Source organism: Sardina pilchardus, chromosome 19 (assembly GCF_963854185.1).
Source record: "Sardina pilchardus chromosome 19, fSarPil1.1, whole genome shotgun sequence".
NCBI classification, from domain to species: Eukaryota; Metazoa; Chordata; class Actinopteri; order Clupeiformes; family Clupeidae; genus Sardina; species Sardina pilchardus.
Window position 1 is genome coordinate 8,086,976 of NC_085012.1, and position 20,566 is coordinate 8,107,541.

At 42.8% G+C, this 20,566-nt stretch overlaps 1 protein-coding gene and 1 long non-coding RNA gene across 3 annotated transcripts in view; one reads left to right on the forward strand and one right to left on the reverse strand.

Annotated features, from left to right (window-relative positions):
* Positions 1 to 9,079: 9,079 nt before the first annotated feature.
* Positions 9,080 to 15,872, forward strand: insig1 (insulin induced gene 1). Of its 2 annotated transcripts, none has more exons than XM_062520706.1 (6): positions 9,080 to 9,444; positions 9,892 to 10,231; positions 11,360 to 11,484; positions 12,567 to 12,733; positions 13,536 to 13,635; positions 15,590 to 15,872. In XM_062520706.1, the coding sequence occupies exons 1-6, from the start codon at positions 9,322 to 9,324 to the stop codon at positions 15,617 to 15,619; spliced, it is 885 nt and encodes a 294-aa protein (XP_062376690.1). In that variant the 5' UTR covers positions 9,080 to 9,321; the 3' UTR covers positions 15,620 to 15,872. The 2 variants fall into 2 exon arrangements, with proteins under 2 accessions (XP_062376690.1, XP_062376691.1); XM_062520707.1 differs by lacking the exon at positions 9,080 to 9,444 and adding an exon at positions 9,451 to 9,651.
* A 3,132-nt stretch (positions 15,873 to 19,004) lies between these two features.
* Positions 19,005 to 20,566, reverse strand: part of LOC134066328 (uncharacterized) — a 45,300-nt gene continuing 43,738 nt past the window's right edge. The window contains exons 3-4 of the long non-coding RNA XR_009936408.1: positions 20,375 to 20,493; positions 19,005 to 19,400 (exon numbers count right to left, since the gene is read on the reverse strand). This is a non-coding gene — a long non-coding RNA (uncharacterized LOC134066328). The remainder of the gene's footprint in view (positions 19,401 to 20,374; positions 20,494 to 20,566) is intronic.

Below are 20,566 nucleotides of genomic sequence, written 5' to 3' on the forward strand. Positions count from 1 at the left end.
ATAGACAGACACTGAGCAGAGTGATTATAATTGTTTAGGTTATAGTGTTGTTACTGGCAGTAAACAACTGTGCTGCTGCTTCCCTCTGCTGGCCATATGGGGATTCCAGCAGCCTTCTCTTTTATACATAAAGTTCATACTAAAGCATCTGCATGTTTGCTCTAAATCATTGCATATCAGTGCATAGGACCCCTTAGAAATGATCCTTATTCAATGTGTACTCAAAGTCTATAGGTATTTCAGGAATTCGTTCAATGCCTAGCCTGGTGGCTATATTCTGCGTGAATATTGAATGAGGGCATGCTGGGTAGCAGTATCAACAAGGCCACACAGAAATGAGATCATATTTAATTACATACTATTTGATCACGGATGTACACAAACATCACATCCATTGCACGGCACAGCCTATGCAGTACAAAGCTACTTTGTCTGAACTGGTGTTCAAGAATGCCCCAAATGCCTGCAATTCCATATAAAGCCACCTGGGGGCAACCTACCTTCAGTTTTGAAGATCGTTTGACAGTACAAGGAAGTAAAGACTCCACAAAAAGACAAAAAAAGGCATTCCTTCACTCCATGCTTTATGTCTACTATGCTTAATGTCAGAATGAAGAATTTGATAAGACTATTTTCATATCATTGCAGCTGATTTTTTTTTAGTGCAGTGTTCACAAGGGATTAAATAAATTGAAAGACTGTAAACAACACAGGAACGAAATTACAACTAGCCTAATACCTAAAGGGCGTTTACATTGTCAACACATCAGACAGAGATAAGCAATGAATACATTAACCTTTACAGCCTGTTCGTATGAGGCTATATATTTGAGTCCAAACAAAACAATGGTTATCTATTACAGTGTTATCTGTGTTTCAGTTAGGCTATGCCAAACAGATTTGCTTCTGCAAAATGTAAGGCCTGGTGTTGATAATATTTAACGGTTAGGTTAAAAATGTCACCATTTCATTATATGATGATGTATAGAAGTCCATCTGTGTTATATTATAGATATGGAGTAAAAAATAGATGGATGTGATGCGTTTGTGAACAGGCCTTTTACTTGCTTTGAGTACCTTAAAATAATATTTTGCTTCTAGTTGGCAAATCTTAAAAAGACTCAATATAATTATTTCAACATTTTAAAAACACTTAAATTATTGTCTTACCGTTTTTGCCCGTTGCTTGAACACTATAGACCCATGCTTAGACTAAAGTAACACAACTGGAAGTTTTGTTGCCATATCTCAAACACATACCTATACTTAAACAAAAGTGCTGCTTTGCACTCTAGTTGCAATTCTGCAACACACTTACTCCTTTATACGACACACTTCATCCTGCATATACTACTCTCTATGTCATAAGACACTTTGTTCAAAAATGAAATCAGAGTACCATTTGTTAAACATATGTATCCAAAATACAAAACACATCGGGTAATTGCAACCTCTCAAATACACCTGAACGCACTTACTTGCAAAACTGAACACCAATCAGCCATCAACAAAAAGCCCTCAGTTAAGCCATTGTAAATGGTGATGTGAATGGTATATATCCCAGTGTTGTGTCATGTTGTACTTGTGTGTAGAGTTTTGGCACAATGAGCAAAGTTTGGCGAAATGTATTCAAGCAAGGTGTTTTATATAAAGTAGACTAGTGTGTTCCTCCTGATCTGAAAGTGTATATGCTTAATGATGCAAGTGTGTTCATTTTGTCACCAGAGTTACATTTTGACAAAGGATTGTTAGGTTTTGATAGCAGAGTTTAGGTACTTAAAGTAGAGTTTCAATTTGACATACAGTAGATGTGAAAGGTATATTTCCTAGTGTTGCGTTATGTTTACTTGTGTGTAGAGTTTTGGCACAGTGGGCGAAGTTTTGCCAAATGTGTTCAAGCAACGGGCAAAAATTGTGATATGTTCCTCCAAGTGCAATATCATCATCAAGGTTCAACATTCAAATGCATTGCAAGTGAAACGATCATGATAACCCACAGTCATTACTGCAGCCGTGGCCTACTGGTTAGGGCTTCGGGCTTGTAACCTGAGGGTTGCCGGTTCGATCCCCGACCAGTCCACGGCTGAAGTGCCCTTGAGCAAGGCACCTAACCCCTCACTGCTCCCCGAGCGCCGCTGGTTGGGCAGGCAGCTCACTGCTCTAGGTTGTGTGATTCACCTCACTGTGTGTTCGCTGTGTGTTCACTAATTCGGTTAAATGCAGAGAACTGAATTTCCCTCACGGGATCAAAAAAGTATATATTCTATTCTATTCTAGAAGAAGGGGAAGACACTACAGGGCACCCCTCCATTCCAGTGGCCCCCATTCTCAACCCTACTGCCTGTAAAGGCCCAGGGCCCTTGGACTTCAGATGCATCCCTGGTAACATACACCATCCAAAGAGAACAGTACAGAGTTCCAGGCGCACACCCAGAAGAGAAGCAACATTCTACCACGTAGGGTAGGAATATTTCAGCACTTGTTTTGCTCTGGGCTGAAAGAGTGGGGTGAGGTGAGACAGTGAAACAAGGTCAGGTTTACAAAGTAACTTCAGTTTTTTTCCAGTCTGTTTTGTAACAACTGATTGCAGAGAAATTCTAGCCCCTGTGCAGATTTCAGAGCCAACGTTAAACATTAACACTGAAGCGAGGGGAGAGCAGGTACTAACATGTAAGAGAGATGCACACATGGGTGCTCTGTTTTGCTTTTTGTATGTGCATATGTGTGTGTGTGTGTGTGTGTGTGTGAGGAGTGTGTATCTGTGTCTGTGTCTATCTGTATTTGTGTGTGTGTGTGTGTGTGTGTGTGTGTGTGTGTGTGTGTGTGTGTGTATGTGTGTGTGTGTGTGTGTGTGTGTGTGTGTGTGTGTGTGTGTGTGTGGTGTGTGTGTTTGTCTTTTTATCTCATGTCTTGCATTTCTATGTATGTGTGCAATGTGTTTTCATTTACTTTTATGTGTAGGATTATGTGCGTGGGATGGGTGATTCGCGCCACAAATATCAGCCAAACAGGTTTGCATGCTGACTAGGAATATCTGCTGATAACCCTGACCAGTCTGGCACAAACATGCTGAGAACTTCTCTGGGTGAACACCTGCGTCTTTCCTGCTATGTGTCACGATAAGACAGATAGCAATGTTCCAGACTTCTGAACAGAACTTTGAACAGAATAATGTTGTGTTAATAGAGTTTCCACCACACCGGTACCACAGATAACCTTACTTACTGAGATGCACTCCCAGCCCACACACCTAAGTATGCGCTCTGAATTTTATGAATGAGAAGACTTCAAAACATTGTGGCTCCCCCTACACACCCACAGAAGAGCAGGCCTCTCATTGGCCTCCTTGGGAACTGAAGACAAAAGGCTGAATCTCATTGGCTCCCAAGAGTGAGCCCATAGGCAGTAAAGAGTGTTGTTTTGCAAAGCCACGCTGATTAAGCAGAGTAATAAACATATAAAGCAGAACGGGGACACTAACCGTCAGGTTAGATTGCTAATTATTGGTCAAGAGCAATAAACATGTGATTGTGTCAGAGTCCTCCTCTGGGAAATTGAAACTCAGACTCAGAATCGAAAGGGCTAGAGACAGTAAACAAGGTCTAATGATCACAAAAGCGCAGGATGCGGTACACTCAGAACAAAGGCTGTTTCAGCATATTAATTAACGTGAGCCCACCGATAGCTTTACTGTAACACGTCGCTACTATTAACTCAAACAGATAGGATCAAATCATTGTTCCATCAAACTTATCATTGGTCGGATCTCACCAAAAGCGTCATGACTAATGAAGAGCCCTGGATGACTACAGGGCCTGCACCTCATCTCCTGATCCGTCTAACACGCATTAGTAACTATCACGACATATCTACAGCGCTGGAACAGGCTGAAAATGAGACTGAAATCAACTCTGGGGCTTAATCCTATGTCTCAGAGGAAGGATTAGCATGTCTCCCCCCCCCCCCCCCCCCCCTCTACACAACTCCATGCAGACGCACGAAGAGGATGTCAAAATCCAGCCTGATGAGTCAATTTATGGCACGTTTTAACATTTTTATTATTTTAAATATGCTGCTATTCCTCACAGACTGGGAGCCTAATCTGTGCCATGCTTGATCTAGGATTCATTTGATCTGTCATAACATCCTGCTGCTTCATCCTCAGATGAAGCCCAACCCAGCACGAGATGGGGGAGAAAAAGAAGAAATGAGCAAACGACTCAGAGAGAGAAAAAGAGAGAGAGAGAGAGAGAGAGAGAGAGAGAAAGAGAGGGGTGCAGTGGGAGAGCGCTGAGAGGGATTGCTCCAGAGAGCAACAAAGAAAGGGTGTATGAGAGTGAAAGAGAGATCTTTCATCCCTGATCACCTGTCATTCGCAAGGCAGAAGAAAGAACGAGAGAGGGAGAAAAAGAGATGTTTTTTCCCTATTCAGAACTGTGATACTGCTATGAGAGAGAGAGAGAGAGAGAGAGAGAGAGCAACCGGATGTGTGAAAGCAAATGCAATGCCTGTGTGGCGTGTGCAGTGTGTGTATACAGCTATTCAAACACTGCAGCCAATATACTGCCCAAACAGGTAGAGTGAGAATTGACCATGCACTCACTATATTGCACTGCAGCCAATACGGTCATCATGCTACCATACAGGTGCAGTGGGAATTGACCATACACTATATTGCACATATCTCCGTTGCCGCAGACGATAGCTGAACATGCCAAGTTCATCAGATGCTGGCTGAAGGCACTGTTGTGCTCTTTTGATGAATGCTTGTGTGTGACATTTAAGCTTTTTTCTTTCTTTCTTTTTCTAATGTTTTGCTGTTTTTTTTTTTTTTTTTTTTTTTTTTTAATCACTTGACCCTTACACCGCATTGGAAAGGACCTCGGTTGGCATTCGTTATCCGTCTGCTCCAGGAATCCCTGGAATTCAACAACAACAGCAACAACAACAAAAAAAAAAACTACTTAAGTGAAGCATTTTGAGAAAACAAACATTTCTTTGGCTCACTGATTGTAGAAGGTGGGGATGCCTTTGTGCGACTACAGAGGAGGAGGCTTGTTGCTGGGAGGCCCGGATTGTTTCTGTGCGTGACCCTCGGTCTCTGGCACATGCCACCGCCTGCGCTGTGTTTATCTGCATGTGCCACATGTCCCCATTGGGCTTTTGTGGCACACATCATTTGAAAGAGGGGCCTACAAGCTTTTATTTTTCACATGCTCTCTCTCTCTCTCTCTCTCTCTCTTTCACTCACTCTCACTCACTCTCTCTCTCTCTCTCTCCCTCTGTCTATTTAACAGGAAACATGCCCAAATACGACCTACAAAATCAACCTTTCAGAAAAAGAAAATGAGTGACAGAAAAGAATGTGGGAGAGTGATAGATAGAGAGAAGAGAAAGAGCATGATGTGTGTGAGAGAAAAAATGAGAGAAAGAGCATGTGTGTGTGTGTGGTGTGTGTGTGTGCGCGCGCGCGTTTGTGTGTGTGTGTGTGTGTGTGTCTGTCTGTCTGTCTGTCTGTGTGTGGTGTGTCTGTCTGTGTGTGTGTGTGTGTGTGTGTGTATGGTGGGGGGGGGGGGGGGGGTCATGTCTGGTTGAGTCCTGATGTGAGCCCATCTTGGTATCACAAGGTGCAGCCATCACTAAGGGACCCTGTCTGAGGCGCCGGAGAGAAAAAGACACATTGAAATTGATGAAAGAAAGCAATCCCTCCTTTCTCCACAGGCTCTTATCCCACAAGGCATGCTGAAGTCAATGCTGGATGGCAAAAAAGCTGGTGCCACCACCCCAGCCCTGCAAAATGTTGTTGGTGCATGAATCGGGGGTAATATTCAACTAAAACATGTTTTCATGCCTGAGGTGTACAATGTCAGTCACACACAGCCTTTCAGAATGCAATTCTGACATGTTCATTCATCCATGGACTCTGTAAATCAAAACTTCATGGGCTTGCTTCGCTCTGCATTGCTACAAATCTGGGGCTTAAAATCCTCATTTTAGAGAAAAATAAATATGTGCTGGGTTGGGGGGTTATAACTACCATAGATTCATGTGAAGTTTCCATCATGGCATAGCATTCACATAGATTCCTTCCTCGTTCCAAATAGAAAAGCTAAGTTAGTGAACACTTGGCTATGGCTGTAAGGCTTTGCAGTGCTCTGCTGTGGCCCTAATACAATTCTGCATTTAAAATCCTCAATCTGTGCTTCCAAACAAACATGTGCGGGAAAACTGCACTCCAGAGCTTTGAAGTTCTCGGAAACTTGGAAAGCAGCCATGTATACTGCAAATCAATTTCCAGATGAGTTCCTTTCTTCATATTTTTTTTCTTTAATTTGGGCATCCAAACGACCAAAGCAAATGAATAAATAAAAGAAAGCATCTTCTAAAGACCAACAGTGTCAACAATCGCCTCTGAGTCAAATTTAATTTAAATTTCTTGGCAAAAATATCAGATCGCAGCTACATTTTTCTGTGTGTGCAATAACTTGCTCCAGGTCAAAGAGAGTCTTAATTTTGGTAACGGATTAGCATGAAAAGGATGATACACCCTCAGTATTCATTCCATCAAAATGCCAGGAGCCTGAGAGAGAGAGAGAGAGAGAGAGGTAGCGAGAGGGAGAGAGAGAGAGGAGAGAGAGAGGAGAAGAGAGAGAGAGCAAGTGCATTCCTGTTTTCCATTTTGTTACTTTGGCCCACTAATTTGGGTGAATTCATGGCAGACTCAAGTTAATCCCCAAGTCAGACAACTTAATTAAGCGTAATTCTCTTCTATGGGCCTTACAAATTGACATGGCATGTGCCGTACACTAGCTCTCTGGATGACTAAGTGTTGATGATTTTGTTAAGGTTAGTACAGCGATGGCACTTGACTGAGCTTGTGCATGATTTTTCTATGAGAGGATATCAGCAGAGAGGTTAAAGCGGATCTTTGATATCAGGGACCCGCCTGGTCTGGAGTCATTATATACACACATACTGTAATCTGAGGGTAGCATATCTCTTGTTCAAATATGCTTTAGCACAACGCTGACTGACACTTGGTTATTTATTGTCATGAGCCATGGACTCTCCCAAATCACATGATGTACTGTAGGCCTACTTGTCTACAGTGGTATAATTATCAACAACAGTTTCTGCTCTACAGGCCTACTGTATGCTACGTCATGAGAAAGAGAACACGTGTTTGGGGGCAAACAAACACAATTTAGGCTTATGTAACAAGGGATGGCCATTGTCTGTATGATGAATGATTATTAGCAGTGTAGACAGACGTGGACAAGTTGGCTTTGTATAACAAAGTGTAAGAATTCTGTCCGCAAGGTATTCATTTTTTTTTTTTCAAGAAAAACCAAAACCAAAAAAAAAACATTTGAATGGCAAAAGAGTTCTTTGCATGGGATTATGGCCAGGACAAGAAACATAGGCCGGTAGAGATAACACAGGTTATTTGATAATGCACTAATGATGTGGAAAACATATCTTTGATTACACCTTGATGTGGAAAAACACACAGTGCGTGCTTGGACTCTGTAACCAGAAGCACCACACTATGTCTTAAGAAGGCTCTAAACTAACAGGGGGCAATGGTACAGCCTAATGACCAATGATAATTATTTTCCTTCAAAGGTCGTACAATTTGTAGCACCCTCTTAAGCTGTAAGATGCAAAACAGAAGCAGTAAGGAATCTTCAGACCCTGTCCCCTGTTTTAGACTCTGACTGCAGACCCTTGTACAGTATTCACCAAAGTGAAAGCAGGCTGTGAGCTGAACCGGATACAGGGGAACATAGTGACCCTCTGTCTTGCATAACAATTTGAGTTGTGTGAGACCAGACCAGCACAGTTTAAGTTACACAGTTGTGCTGATAAGTTTATGAACTCATGCCAAAGTTGACTAAAAAGAGGAATAAGAAATATTGTGATGAATGATGAATTAGAATTAAAATAGGCCCACATCATCACATACCCCTCACAATCCCTAGAGATTGGTATGATTTTATTTCAGTAAGCCTAACATCTGGTTCAATTTGTATTGAGAGATTACCTTTTGGAAAGTACCCCATGCCAATATGGGGTTTGAAAATTAAGATTATTCAGATGTTTAATTTTAAAATCCATAATTTTTCCGCCCTCTTTCTCTGCAGACAGGTCCAGCCTGGCTTACCTTCAAGACCACAGACCTTCAGGTGTGAGATGTGGTGAGTTTGGAAGTGTGCGACAAGGTAAGTGTTGAGTGCATTTTTGTGTATGTAGTGTAGATGTTGTTAAATGCGTGTAGTACGTAAGGTCCAGTTTCCCCGTTGTAAATCATGTGGCAGGAGGTGCAGGTGATGGCGTAAACTAAATTGGGGGTGTCCAGATCCAGAGGGTTGGTGGGTGCAGAGCAATGGGTATGGATGTTTGTGATAAATACGTGAGGAGTGAAATGAATGTTTTTATTGGGGGATGAGGAAGTGCCAACCTGAATTTGGATGTGGGGACAAGGGAATTAGGTGTAGGTGTACCGTAGGTGTTTTTCCCCCCAATCTCGTTTCATTTCTTATGATTTCATACCTATTTTCTGATCTGCGAGTTAAGTCAAGAGAAATATAACCACTGTCTACACCTGACTATCCTATTGGCTTGCCCAGTGGGGTGTGTGCACAGACAGAAGTGACCCAAAGTAGCCGCCAGTGCCCGCCAGTAAACATGTTTTTGTGTCCTCGCGCTCTTTCAGATCCCGTATCTGGCTATTTTCCTGTCACTCCTTAGTTCTGACCTCACTCGCACGATGGCATGGGGCGCTTACAGTGTGACACACAAGCATGTGACTGACCCAACTGCCTGTGCTGTGTGTCAATGACCCCCACTGTCCTCACAACAAAGGTGTAAGTTCAAACCACACACCCATCAGAGTGCCACTGACCCCATTTCTGCGTCGCCTTCCTGTCTTGTCTAACAGGTGACTCTGCAGTGGACTTCCTTGCTAGATTGAATTAAGGACAAGATTGTAACCAGCATAAGTCACAGTTGCTTCCAAATAGGCCTACATAGGCCTTTCACTGAAAGCAGACCTGACATTTTGAGGGAAAGTAGCCTATAGGCTAATTACTTATTTTTACTAGGCCCTGAATTCAGGTCTATGATGTATGAATATTGTTTACAACCAACTGCTATAGCCTATAATAGAGCCAGGGTTATCTCACTCTGGACACTTGACCTCATTTCAACTGTTTTGCCCGTTCAAGTTTGTTTTCAAAGTTACATGACTGCCACAGCAGCAGAGAAGTTGCGTTGATCCTGTGCGCAAGAGCATACACAGCAGTGGACAGCCTACGTGTAATGCGTGGATGTAGAGGAGGTGGTGTGTATGTCGCGTCATATCGCCCGCCGCTTTATCATTGGCCAGCTCAACTCACCAGACACCAGCGCGCTTGTTTTCTGCAGAGGAAGCACGCCCGTGAGGTGAGCTTTGTGCTAAGGAATGAAATAGCCAACAGCGTTTTTTCACTTTCGTATCGCATCAAAACGATGATGTGACCAAACAGGCCGCAGACAAACTCTTAACGCAAGCGGCGGTCACAGTGAAAACATTTTCAGGTGCGATAGTGTAAGCCACGGTCGCCTCTGAATCGCTGCAGACAGTGAGGACGCTGTTGTCTGGTGATCAAGGTAGGTAACGTGATGGAAGATGGTGCTCTCGGCTTAATCCTCTACGAGAACCATGAAGGATTATCAGTAACGTTAGTAAGCTGAAAGAGTGGTAAATTCCTAGTAGGCCTAATAACAGTTTTGTAATGCTGTGAAACTGGTTTAGCCAGTCGATGAAGGAAATGTTAACGTTAGCATCATATTTTTATCCATTTAAGTTGAACGTTAACCATTGCCCCTGTTTGTGTTTTTCCTCTGAAGTGCCAAATGCCAAGACTTGAAGGACACTGTTGGAGTTGCTCCTGTTCATCACGGATGAAAGCTAAAGACCTGTCTAGTGCCAGTTGGGTTTCATCTAAAGTCGAAGAAATGATGTCCATCATAACCTCAGTTATGCGGCATGCATATGGGTCCATCCACAGTATCCAGTCCGCTAACCTAATACGACGGGGCTTCGTGTTGTTTACCGTCGGAGTGTTTCTCGCATTGGTGCTAAATTTGCTACAAATTCAAAGAAACGTCACGTTGTTCCCTGAGGAAGTGATAACAACTTTGTTCTCGTCTGCCTGGTGGATTCCACCTAGTTGTGGAACAGCAGCAGGTAAGGAAATGGTTGATTGTTAAACTCTTAAGTCAATAATCAGATATTGTATTGTTTCTTAAATGACTATTCATTTGCTGACCTATACATAAGTAACATTATTGAGATGAGACAAAGGATGTTTGTCGCTACTGCAAAAGGAAAGGGAGGGAGGGGGGAGTAGGCGATGCCTTTTGCGGAGTCAGGCGGCCATAGTTGACGCTAGCTATCAGCCAAACTTTCGTAACGTAACGCTTTGTTCCATCATTAGCTCGCTAATCATCTATCTGGAAGAAATCGTGTGTGGTCCGTTTGTTGTTGTTCAGTGCGTTATGCAATGAGGCTCAAAGTCCACTGAAAAGGGGTGTCTTGTTTAGTCTCACTCGATAGTAGCTTGCTAGTTCTATCGCCCATTTTATTCGCTGCCCTGGAAACAGCCTGGCATGTAGGGTCATATGGGGTGTGCTGATTTCTCATTGGTCTTTGTAGAACGGGTGAGATGGGAAAGCGGCACGTTATTGGCTCTCGCGTCGAACATGCCACTAGTCTTGCCGAAAAAGAGAAACACGGAAGTCGTGTGCACTCGGAAAAAAATAAATAAATGTGCTGCTCACCCTTCCCCCCGCATTCCATAGACTAGACTCCAGTCTAGAGTGATAGCGTCATGTGCGAGCTACTGTTCGCTTTGTCTATGAAACAAAACTAGGAATGATGCTTGAGCTCTACCTTTAGTCTGAAACCACTGGAAATAAAAGAAACATCAACTAATTGTTCTGCATTCACACTCTTTAAATAAGCTTAACGAAGAAGTGAAGTTCATGGTTAATAGTGTAGCTGATGTTTTCATCAAAGCATTTGCAGAATTCTCTCAACACAATAACATCGGCCCCATCAAAGAATAGTTAATTCTAACAGTTTGCTACTAACCTATTAGAATTTCCATACGTTGACAGTGCAATTTATATACATGTTATGAGGTTCCTCAAATGTGACCCATAAGAATTACTGATCTTAAAGCATGACTCTTTTTTTTAAGAAGTCAAATTATAGATGTATAGAATTACATTTTGGTTCACGTTATGTCAATATTGTTAGGTAAATGTGATATTTTATTTTTCATGAATGCGTTTTGTTCTTGTACTTCTCCAGCTGTGGTTGGCCTGCTGTACCCTTGCCTGGATAGCCATCTTGGGGAGCCACACAAGTTTAAGAGGGAATGGGCCAGCGTGATGCGTTGTATCGCAGTGTTTGTGGGCATCAACCACGCCAGTGCTGTATCCTTTTTTCCTGACCATCTTTTGTAGACCCTCAACTTTAAAACGGAACACTTTTTGTTGTTGTTTTTTTGTTGCCGTTGTTGTTGTTGTTGTTGAACTTTGGCATACATTATATGTTTCACTTCCTATTGCAATAATGTCACTTCATGACAGTTTCCTTGCTGTTCTGTAAGTTGCCCAAACGCTAGTGCATTACCTAATAAATCATATACATTATGATCTACAGTATTGATAAGTTAAAAGCAATGTGAAGTTTGCAATGGTGAATATGCTGAAGCTTTCCCAATTTGTCTAGAACTCCTCACAGTCAGTCCATCTTGATTAACATTGCCTGTTACATGGCTAAGCATAAAACGCTATGGCCAAAAGTGCTTTATAAGTGAGGTGTATGTCACTGGCAAGTACAACTTGCTGCCTTTTAAAGTGGCATCTTCCCAATTGCTCATCCAAGGCAAAACTGCAAAATATGTGGCACATGTGTACACATGGTCTTGCCACATATTTTGCAGTACATCCAAAGCAGTCAAAGCATTTTGTTAGTTAGATACTCTCTTCTCCCCCAGTGCAGTTCATGGGCTAGTTCATGTCTAATCGCAAACCTGTTATTTGTGTTCAGGCAGCCAATGCACTGACTCCTCTCTATTCACTGTCAAGCCCGTGAAAGATCTTAATCCAGCTCTTAGAACTTTCTCAAATTGGAAAAAAAAACTTTGAAATGGTAACTTGCGCCAGCTTTAAAATCTGAACCGGCTTTGCTTGGATGCAAATTACAGTATGTAAAGATGTATGTCTGAAACATGCATCAAGCCACAAGGCCATTTGTCACTTTATAATGCTGCTAATGTATGTACGGTAATTTCCTGTGCGTTAGCCATGTTGTGTATAAGCAGCAGGACAGTGTTTTAAGCAAAACCATATCAATACCATATTAACTGCCCCCATGTATCAACCTCATAGTTGCGGAAATTTCCCCAAAATCAATGTTTAAGTTGCAGCTAATAGTTGTTATGGTATATATATCAAGGTGTTATCAGTGTCTATTTGCACGCTGTATTGCATTTCCCTTAACTCTTCCTCAGAAACTGGACTTTGCTAATAATGTCCAGCTCTCCCTGACCCTGGCGGCACTGTCGCTGGGTCTTTGGTGGACGTTTGACCGCTCCAGGAGTGGCTTCGGCCTTGGCATCACCACGGCCCTGCTGGCCACACTCATCACACAGCTACTGGTCTACAACGGTGTCTATCAGTAAGTATCAGCCAATCGCATCAGCCCTCCTGCAACTCGATATATGTTCGTTGGTGCTGATGGTGAAACTAGTAGTTTTGTGGGCGGGAAATAAGGGCTGTTACTTTATCAGATAAATATTTGTTTTCTGTCAATCTGCAAATCCAGAGTAAACAAAACCGAGTGTCCGCAGTGCGAGCGCAGTTTTAGATAGTACTTTTCAGCTAGCACCCTTTAAGGGCTGCACAGATGTTACACTACCTGAAAATGTATGCAGTTATTTTCCCTGTTGGGAGTCCCAGATATGTGTGTGAGTGTAGAGCTGGGGAGAGGGGGAGGGAGAATGAAGAATGAGGAACAGGGAGAGAGAATTCAGCCAATTACCAGCTTCCAACCTGTCAGACATGGGCCTGCTCAAAAACATCCTGGAGTGCAGCATAAAGAGAAGAATAAGATCTCTCTCTCTCTCTCTCTCTCTCTCTCTCTCTCTCTCTCTCTCTCTCTCTCTCTCTCTCTCTCTGTTGCTCTCTTGCTCTCTCTCGCTTTCCCTCCTCTCTCTAGAAGGAGGGAGGTGGAGAAATCAAGAGAAAATGCGAGCACATGAGAGATGGAGAGGGGGGGATTCCTTTTATTTCCAGCATTAATCTTTAATGCTTCCTCCTGCTATTGATCTCTCTTTAGATCAGTTCGTGTTTTTTCCCCCTGTTTCTCCTATCCTTCTTTGTGTTTTTTTTTTTTTTTTGTCCTTTGAAAGAAAAAAAGAGAGCGGTTTTATAAGGATGTGGACATGTCTTAATAAAATGCTTTTTGCCCCATCTTTCAGATACACCTCTCCAGACTTTCTGTATGTTCGCTCGTGGCTTCCCTGTATATTCTTCTCTGGGGGCGTTACTGTGGGAAACATCGGACGGCAGCTGGCTATGGTGAGGCCTACTTCTCTCATTTCCTGCATAACAAGTCTTTGACACATAGCTGTGACTCACTAGGGAGTCACAATTAACACCGGCAGAGCTGTGACACATTGATGAGTGAGTCCATGAGGCTCAGTAACTGTACACAGGAAGACCTTACATAAGCATTTTTGAAGAAAGAAATTGGGTTAATTTGCCATATATACGTAGAGTTGAGTCTGCACACCTTGTAGATAATACTGCAGGTGTGGATATTTCACAAAAACAACTTCAGAGAAGGGGAAAAGAAAAGCACAATGCTTGCTCCGCAGTTCATCCAGTTTCTATGATTTTTTCAACATTTATTCATTTGGTAGATGCCTTTATCTAAAGCTATTTATTTGTTGATGATCTGGTGTTATGGTTAGTTAGACCTTCATCAGAGACATTTTCAGACCGAACAGGGCCCAAAACATTGAGGGGAATCCTGAAAACAGTGATGTAAGCAGTGTCTGCAGTTGCTTGCAGTGACAATACACAAAAAAGGAGTTACTTCCTCCAACTAAGAACTATGAGCAATTTACTGTCGTCTAAAGCAGTCAATTGATAGTGTAGTCTACTCTGGGTAGTCTACAGCTGGGCAAGAGACTTCAAACGGAGAGGCTTGTCGTGGCTTGCCCCCCCCCCCCCCCCCACACTCAGTTTTGGACAGCTTAAAATGTGTGTAATTATTTCCAAACTGAATTCTCAACGAAGCGGTATCACCGAAATGAGTTCATTGTTAATGCTCATGGAACGCAGAGGCCCTCCGCATAGCTCGGCAAAAAGAGAGAGGGAGAAAAAAAAAACACAAACAAACAAACAGAAAAACAACTTAATCTAAGCGTGAGTCATGTCTCGCCTTTCGTCTCCCATGGAATCTGGGTCCTGTGCAAGCCCCTGTTCCCAGCCCGAATAAGGGAGCATGAAAGCAGATTACGCGTGTTGTTTTTCATGCTAATATTCCCAGACCTAGCCAACGGCTGCTTTGTTTACCATTCAAGCCACATTCATTGCCCTCGCGTCTGTTGTGCAGTTCATCCCTGGCACAGGCCACTGCTCCCTGACCAAGGGGGATGGAGCTTGTGGGGTTTTTGCCCTCTCCCTCCCCCTGTTTGTTGTAACCCGGGAAACCCTTTAATTGCTGCACTGTGCAAAGTTCCCCTCAGTTGCCTATTGGGTGGCTTCTGTTCCTGGTGGTTTTTGGGGGCAGAGTTTATATAGGGAGTCAGTTATGGAAGTGACTTAACCAATAGTTTCTTTTTTATGCAAGTAAAGATTTTGTCAGGGGCTTTCTGGATTTAGGGGCCCAATAGGAAAGTTGTCTAGTTATTGCCTGACTTCCCAGTCCTTGGGCACAGTCGAAAGTCTAATAATTTAATTGGTGGACTAGTTGTTCTGCTTTTTGGATTCAGCTGACTTTCTTATGAATAGTTTGCAGAAGAGGAACTACAGACCTTGCTTACTTGGAAAGGAAATGATAATAAATGTTCCCGCACCCTTATATTGCCTTACCACTTTAGCAAGTCTTTAAAAACCTCTCCGCAGAGACATAAATTATCACCTAGTCAAAGAGGAGAGGACTGAAGCCAATTCCTAACTTCTATCCTACTTATCCTACTGCCATATGCTTTCTTTATAAGGACTGTTGGCGAACTGGAAGCAAGTCGAGCTCCACTACCCCTGTTGAGAGAGGAGAAGGGCAGATATTCCCTATGGGGTCTCGCTTGATATCATATTTAACTGTCTCAGTGAAGTCAGCTGTGCTTTTTATAACTCCCCATACACATACAGTATATAGGACGCAAAAGGCACCCAGAAGTCTGCTGTGTCGTAAGAGGAGAGAGAGATTGCTCAGTGGGTTATGGAATCTTCTATGGATGTATGCATGCTGTTGGAGAGCTGCTTGTCTCATGGTGGTGTTCTCTTTCTCTTTTTGCCCTCGCAGGGAGCTCCAGAGAAACCTCACAACGACTAGGCAGTAAGGCTGACTTTCGAAGGTCAAAGAACGCAGAGACGCAGAGGCAGGGGGAGGGAGGGAGGGGGGTGGTCACCCGGTCGCACCCCCCTCCCACACCTCGAAATGTCGGGACTGTTCTAGAGCCCGGGAGGGGATGCACATCAATCATCGGAGAGACCCCCCCTCCTGATTTATTTTTTTCCTTCTTCTTCTTCATTGATGCTCAGCGAAAAAGTATGAGAAAGAAAAGAAAAGAAAAGAAAAGAAAAGAGACATTGACTGAGGTGGTTAGCACACAGAACTGACCCACAGTGCCATGCCCCACAACTCCTCAGTGTGGCCAAATAATGCCCCGTGACCTTCCCACCACGACCTTTATCACAATCACCATCCCACACACACACACACACACACACACACATACATACATACACACATACACAGAGAGTTCACATCTTCATCTTCCGCCTGCTGTTGAGGAGGCTGGATGCTGGTTGTTCATTGCTGAAGACTGTGGCTCACTTCGCTGTGAGATAAAAGAACAGCAGGCCATTTGAAGAAAAAATAAATTACCGATGGTGGTTAGGGTGACTGGTCCTTAAAGATAAGAGGGTGCATGGGTGGTGGTGCTAGAGTGAGAGAGTTGTGTGCATTTGTGTGTGCGTGCATGCGTGTTTTCTTGTTTTACTTTCCTGCTGGATGCAAAAACGAAAGGGAAACATTTCAGTGCTGTGAAAGAAAATGTATGTAATTTTTTTTCTTTTTTTTGTGTGTGTGTGGTTTAGTTTCTTTTCTTTTCTCTTGGGGGTGGGAGGGGCGGACAAGTCTTGAAAGACAAAAGTACAGCTTGAACCAGAAGTATTTCCAAACCGAAGTTCAGTCGTGCCAATTTGAAGGAAAACAGAAGACAGGGGCACGGGGGCTATGTGTTGGACTCAGCCCTCCCTGGGTCAGGGCTAGCCTCTGGGGCTGACCCAGTGCAAGACACAGCTCTAAGCAAATTCCTCTCGTCCTCCTTTGCACCTGACTGAAAGGTGCCAAAGTTCATCCACTCTTATCTCTCCTGTCTGCTGAGTGGGGTGGGAGGGGGGGTAACTATTTTTCTGAAAGCAAAATTGTTTATTACGTCCAGAGTAGCAAGCAGTGAACGATTGGAAAACACCTTGTCCTAATTTGAAGAATCTACGGGCATTTTTTTTTTTCCAGCAACCTCGACGATTTGCAATCTGTGATTGCCTTGTATGATAGAATTGAGTGCTTTTGTCACTATTCCATTGTTTTTTCTCTTCTTTTTTTGTACTTAATTTGTTGTTGTTTTTTTTGCTCACACATGTAATCCCTTTTCCATGTACTCAGAAAGGTATTACTGTGCTATAGACCTAGTTTTTTTAGCAGGGTTTGGGGGTCTAAGCAACTGAAGTGCAATCCAATATGTATGAGCCTGGTATACTTTCCTATTTATTATTTTTGATGTTTAAAAGAAAATACACAGTGAGACCCATATGCAGTGTGGAAAAACAAAACCAAGCAATAATAGTAGTGATGTAGTGTGTGTGGTTAATCTGAAGGTACAGTGTAAAACAAAACAACAAGAGATTACTTGCCTTTTTAAGTCACAAATAAAAAGATTTTATTATTCTCTCACATGTATACCAATGACCATTCTCACTGTCAAGAGAAACTATAGTGTATCAAGTTGTACTTCTTCTAGATTCATTAGTGGACTTGGGGAACACATTTAACCGTATTTCTGGCCACATAAATCATTTAAGTGTGCTGTGTTTTTGAAAGGGCTGGAAAGAATGTGTTGAAAGTGCTTTTTAAAAATGGAAAAGGGGGGCCTGGGGGGGGACGTGGTACGAGGTTCAGAACAGATGTGTTGCCTCATTTTACTGTTTGAATCTCTGTTCTGGAGTTGTAAAGGACAGGTAGAACGAAAGCTTTATTTTGAGGTGTTGAAGCACCTAGTGTTTTTAAGTGTCGAGTGTATGTGTTTGGCGTATGTGAGTGTGTGTGTGTGTGTGTGTGTGCGTGTGCGTGCCTGGGACATTTCAGTTTGAGCATTATTTCTACTCTCTTGGACTTCAAGTGAAAAGTAAAAAAGAAAATATTAAAAATAAAAAATTTAATACATTAAGAGATTGTGTATGTTTCGTGTCTGTCTCAGGCATGGCCAAGCATTGGGTGTTTATACATGATCGTGAATTCATGAGTTACTCTTTCTTTGTGTGTCCTCACACAGAAAATGATTTGCATTTGTTTTCTCTCCAAAGGTATTCAAAAACTTAAAATGTTAAGCTTTTTTAGAATGACCTAAAGGTATGGTGTGTTTACATCCTACTGTTGGTAGACTGGTTAGGCAGGCACAAACATGTTAGCTGTACTTAAGTTAGCTGTCAGCTGAACTATAGCTTCATAGCAGTTTTGTTATTGAACCGATCAATACGCAACTCAAAACAGACACATTACTGATCCCCTCTTGATAATACATCAAGAAAGATTTGCAGAAGACAAATAGCATACTGATAGAAAGTCAAATCAATGACCTCTCTCTCCAATTCTCTCGTACTGTACTTTCCATGAAGTTTATTCAATAATACTCAGTAGTGAGTAAACAACTGGTGAAAACGGATGAATAATGTGAACTGTCGCATTTAAAAAGCAATGAAGTTTATAGATTACACCGAGCAGAGCTCAATAATCTTTCGAGCTTCATCCCAAATCTTTTATCAGGTCTTGCCATCGTAAGATTTGAGTGGAGTTCAGCGCTTCTGCTTTCCCTTTCCTGTGTGGTCTCTGCTTAGATTTTTTGTAAAAAAAATGTAGGCCAGCTCTGGCAATGCATCCGCCGCTCAGGCCACCTTCATGTCTCCCATTGGCTCACAGAGGGTAGCAAGGGGCGGGATGGCATTTGTACACATTTGGACCGTTTCCATCTCAAGTGCGCCTCAGACTGCTCCTTTGTCTCCCTCTGTCTGTGGAAATCCCGCCATTAGATCAACACATACCGTAAACACACACACACACACACACACACACACATACACACACACACACATTCACAAAACAGCCATGGTATTGATCCCTTAAGGTATTCAATACTTGTCAAAAAACATATCAGAGTGTGCAGTGAAAGAAAAGAGAAAATCTATTACTTCCCTTATCAACTCATGTGTTACCAGGATTATCCCATTCTTAACACTTCTGTTGTGCCACTAGCATGTTACAATCTTATCACTTTTTATTTGCTAGGTACTTGAGCACCACTCAAATGAGTCCTGTGCAGAATGTCTGAGATGACTCTGTTATTACTGAAGGGGCTGAAGGGGGATCATTATGTCAAAATGTGATTAGCTTTATTGTCTGTGCTTCAAAACGACACTGTAATACCAGGGAATGAGTTCAGACAGTGACACTTTATTTGAATTGAACAATTCATGCAGGTGGGTAATTCAGAGTGATTTTACAAATTACCAGATAAAAAAACACATCAGAAGAAATAAGAGATTAAAAAAGGTGAAACGCATTAACACTGTATACAGACCATAAAATTAAACTATTAAAAAGGAAGAAGCATTTCAAATCAGCTAAAGCCATGACAAAAATAAAAAAAAAAGTACAGTGCATTGAATCACTGGACAAAACGCATTGGAGAAAAGATGGGTTTTGAACCTTCATCTGAAGCTCGCTACATTTGGAGACCCTTTGATGTCATCAGGAGGTTGGTTCCAGAGGTGAGCAGCATAGCTCTGCCATGTTTAGTTCTGACAGTATTACCAACCGATTTCTCCCCAGTGATCTGTAAGGTCAAGGTTACTAAACTAAATTATGGAGTCATGGAGAAAATCATCACATGTATAACATTAAGTCATTATAATTAACAAACAAAACAAGAGACATTTTTAGTATCTGTCTACAGTACATTAAAGCATTTATAGTGTTTTGTTCATTTGCATAATTTATTGTCATTGTCTAATTTCTTTTACACAATTGCTGTGACAATTTATGTGGTCTCCTGCAACACAGTGAGGAGGAGTAGGCCTGTGTTGCCTGACCTTGTCTGAACTGAGCCTACTCAATCATTTACACTCACAAATTCAACACGCTCAAATGCTCAAAATCAACATGCAACCAGTACGCGCATAAACATCTTTACACACATGAAAGCCTCTACGCCTGTGTGCACATACACTCCGGTGCGCACACACACACACACACACATACAAGAAAACCAAACACGAGCAAGCATCCACCGACTTGCACACCAAATCCCCTTCTTGACTGCCATCTGGAGACGAGAGCCGCTATTTATACCTGATGTGGCAGGGGATTGACGGCTAACCTTTTGCTCTGAGAGGATGTCTAGGATCTTGGCCAATACCCCCCCCCCCCCCACACCGTCACCCTCTCCTCCCTCCCACCTCCGCGTCTGGTCTCAGCACTCGGTCTCAGGGCGCTGACTGTTGCTGACGGACCAGAGATTATCTCCCAAGTCAATACCCCACTCTCTCCAGATCCTCCTCCTCCTCCTCCTACTACTACTTTCTGGCTGAATAATTGACTTGGAGTCTCAGAAGACTTCCATTAGACAGCACCCCCCACCCCCCCCCCCCGCCCTTCTTCATCCAAAAGCAGGAATTTGGCTCCTCCTTCTGTCTCTCTCTCAGTCAGGGATATCCATTACCCCCTTGTAGTGTTACGGCAGCCATGTTGGTTCGGTCTGGCGAAGGCTGGGGCCTGGGTGCCACCATTTTGGCTCGGTCAGGCTCTTACCTCACCGGGAAGAGGACAGGGTTTGGTTCAACCTCTCCTGGCGCCGTGCCTGCTGCCAGTGTTTCTTGGGACAGGATATACTTTATGAGACAGCGTTGTGTCGTCCCACCAGCCGAAACCTGGCATACACACACACACACACACACACACACACACACACACACACACGCTTGTAACCAAATAGAAAAGTTT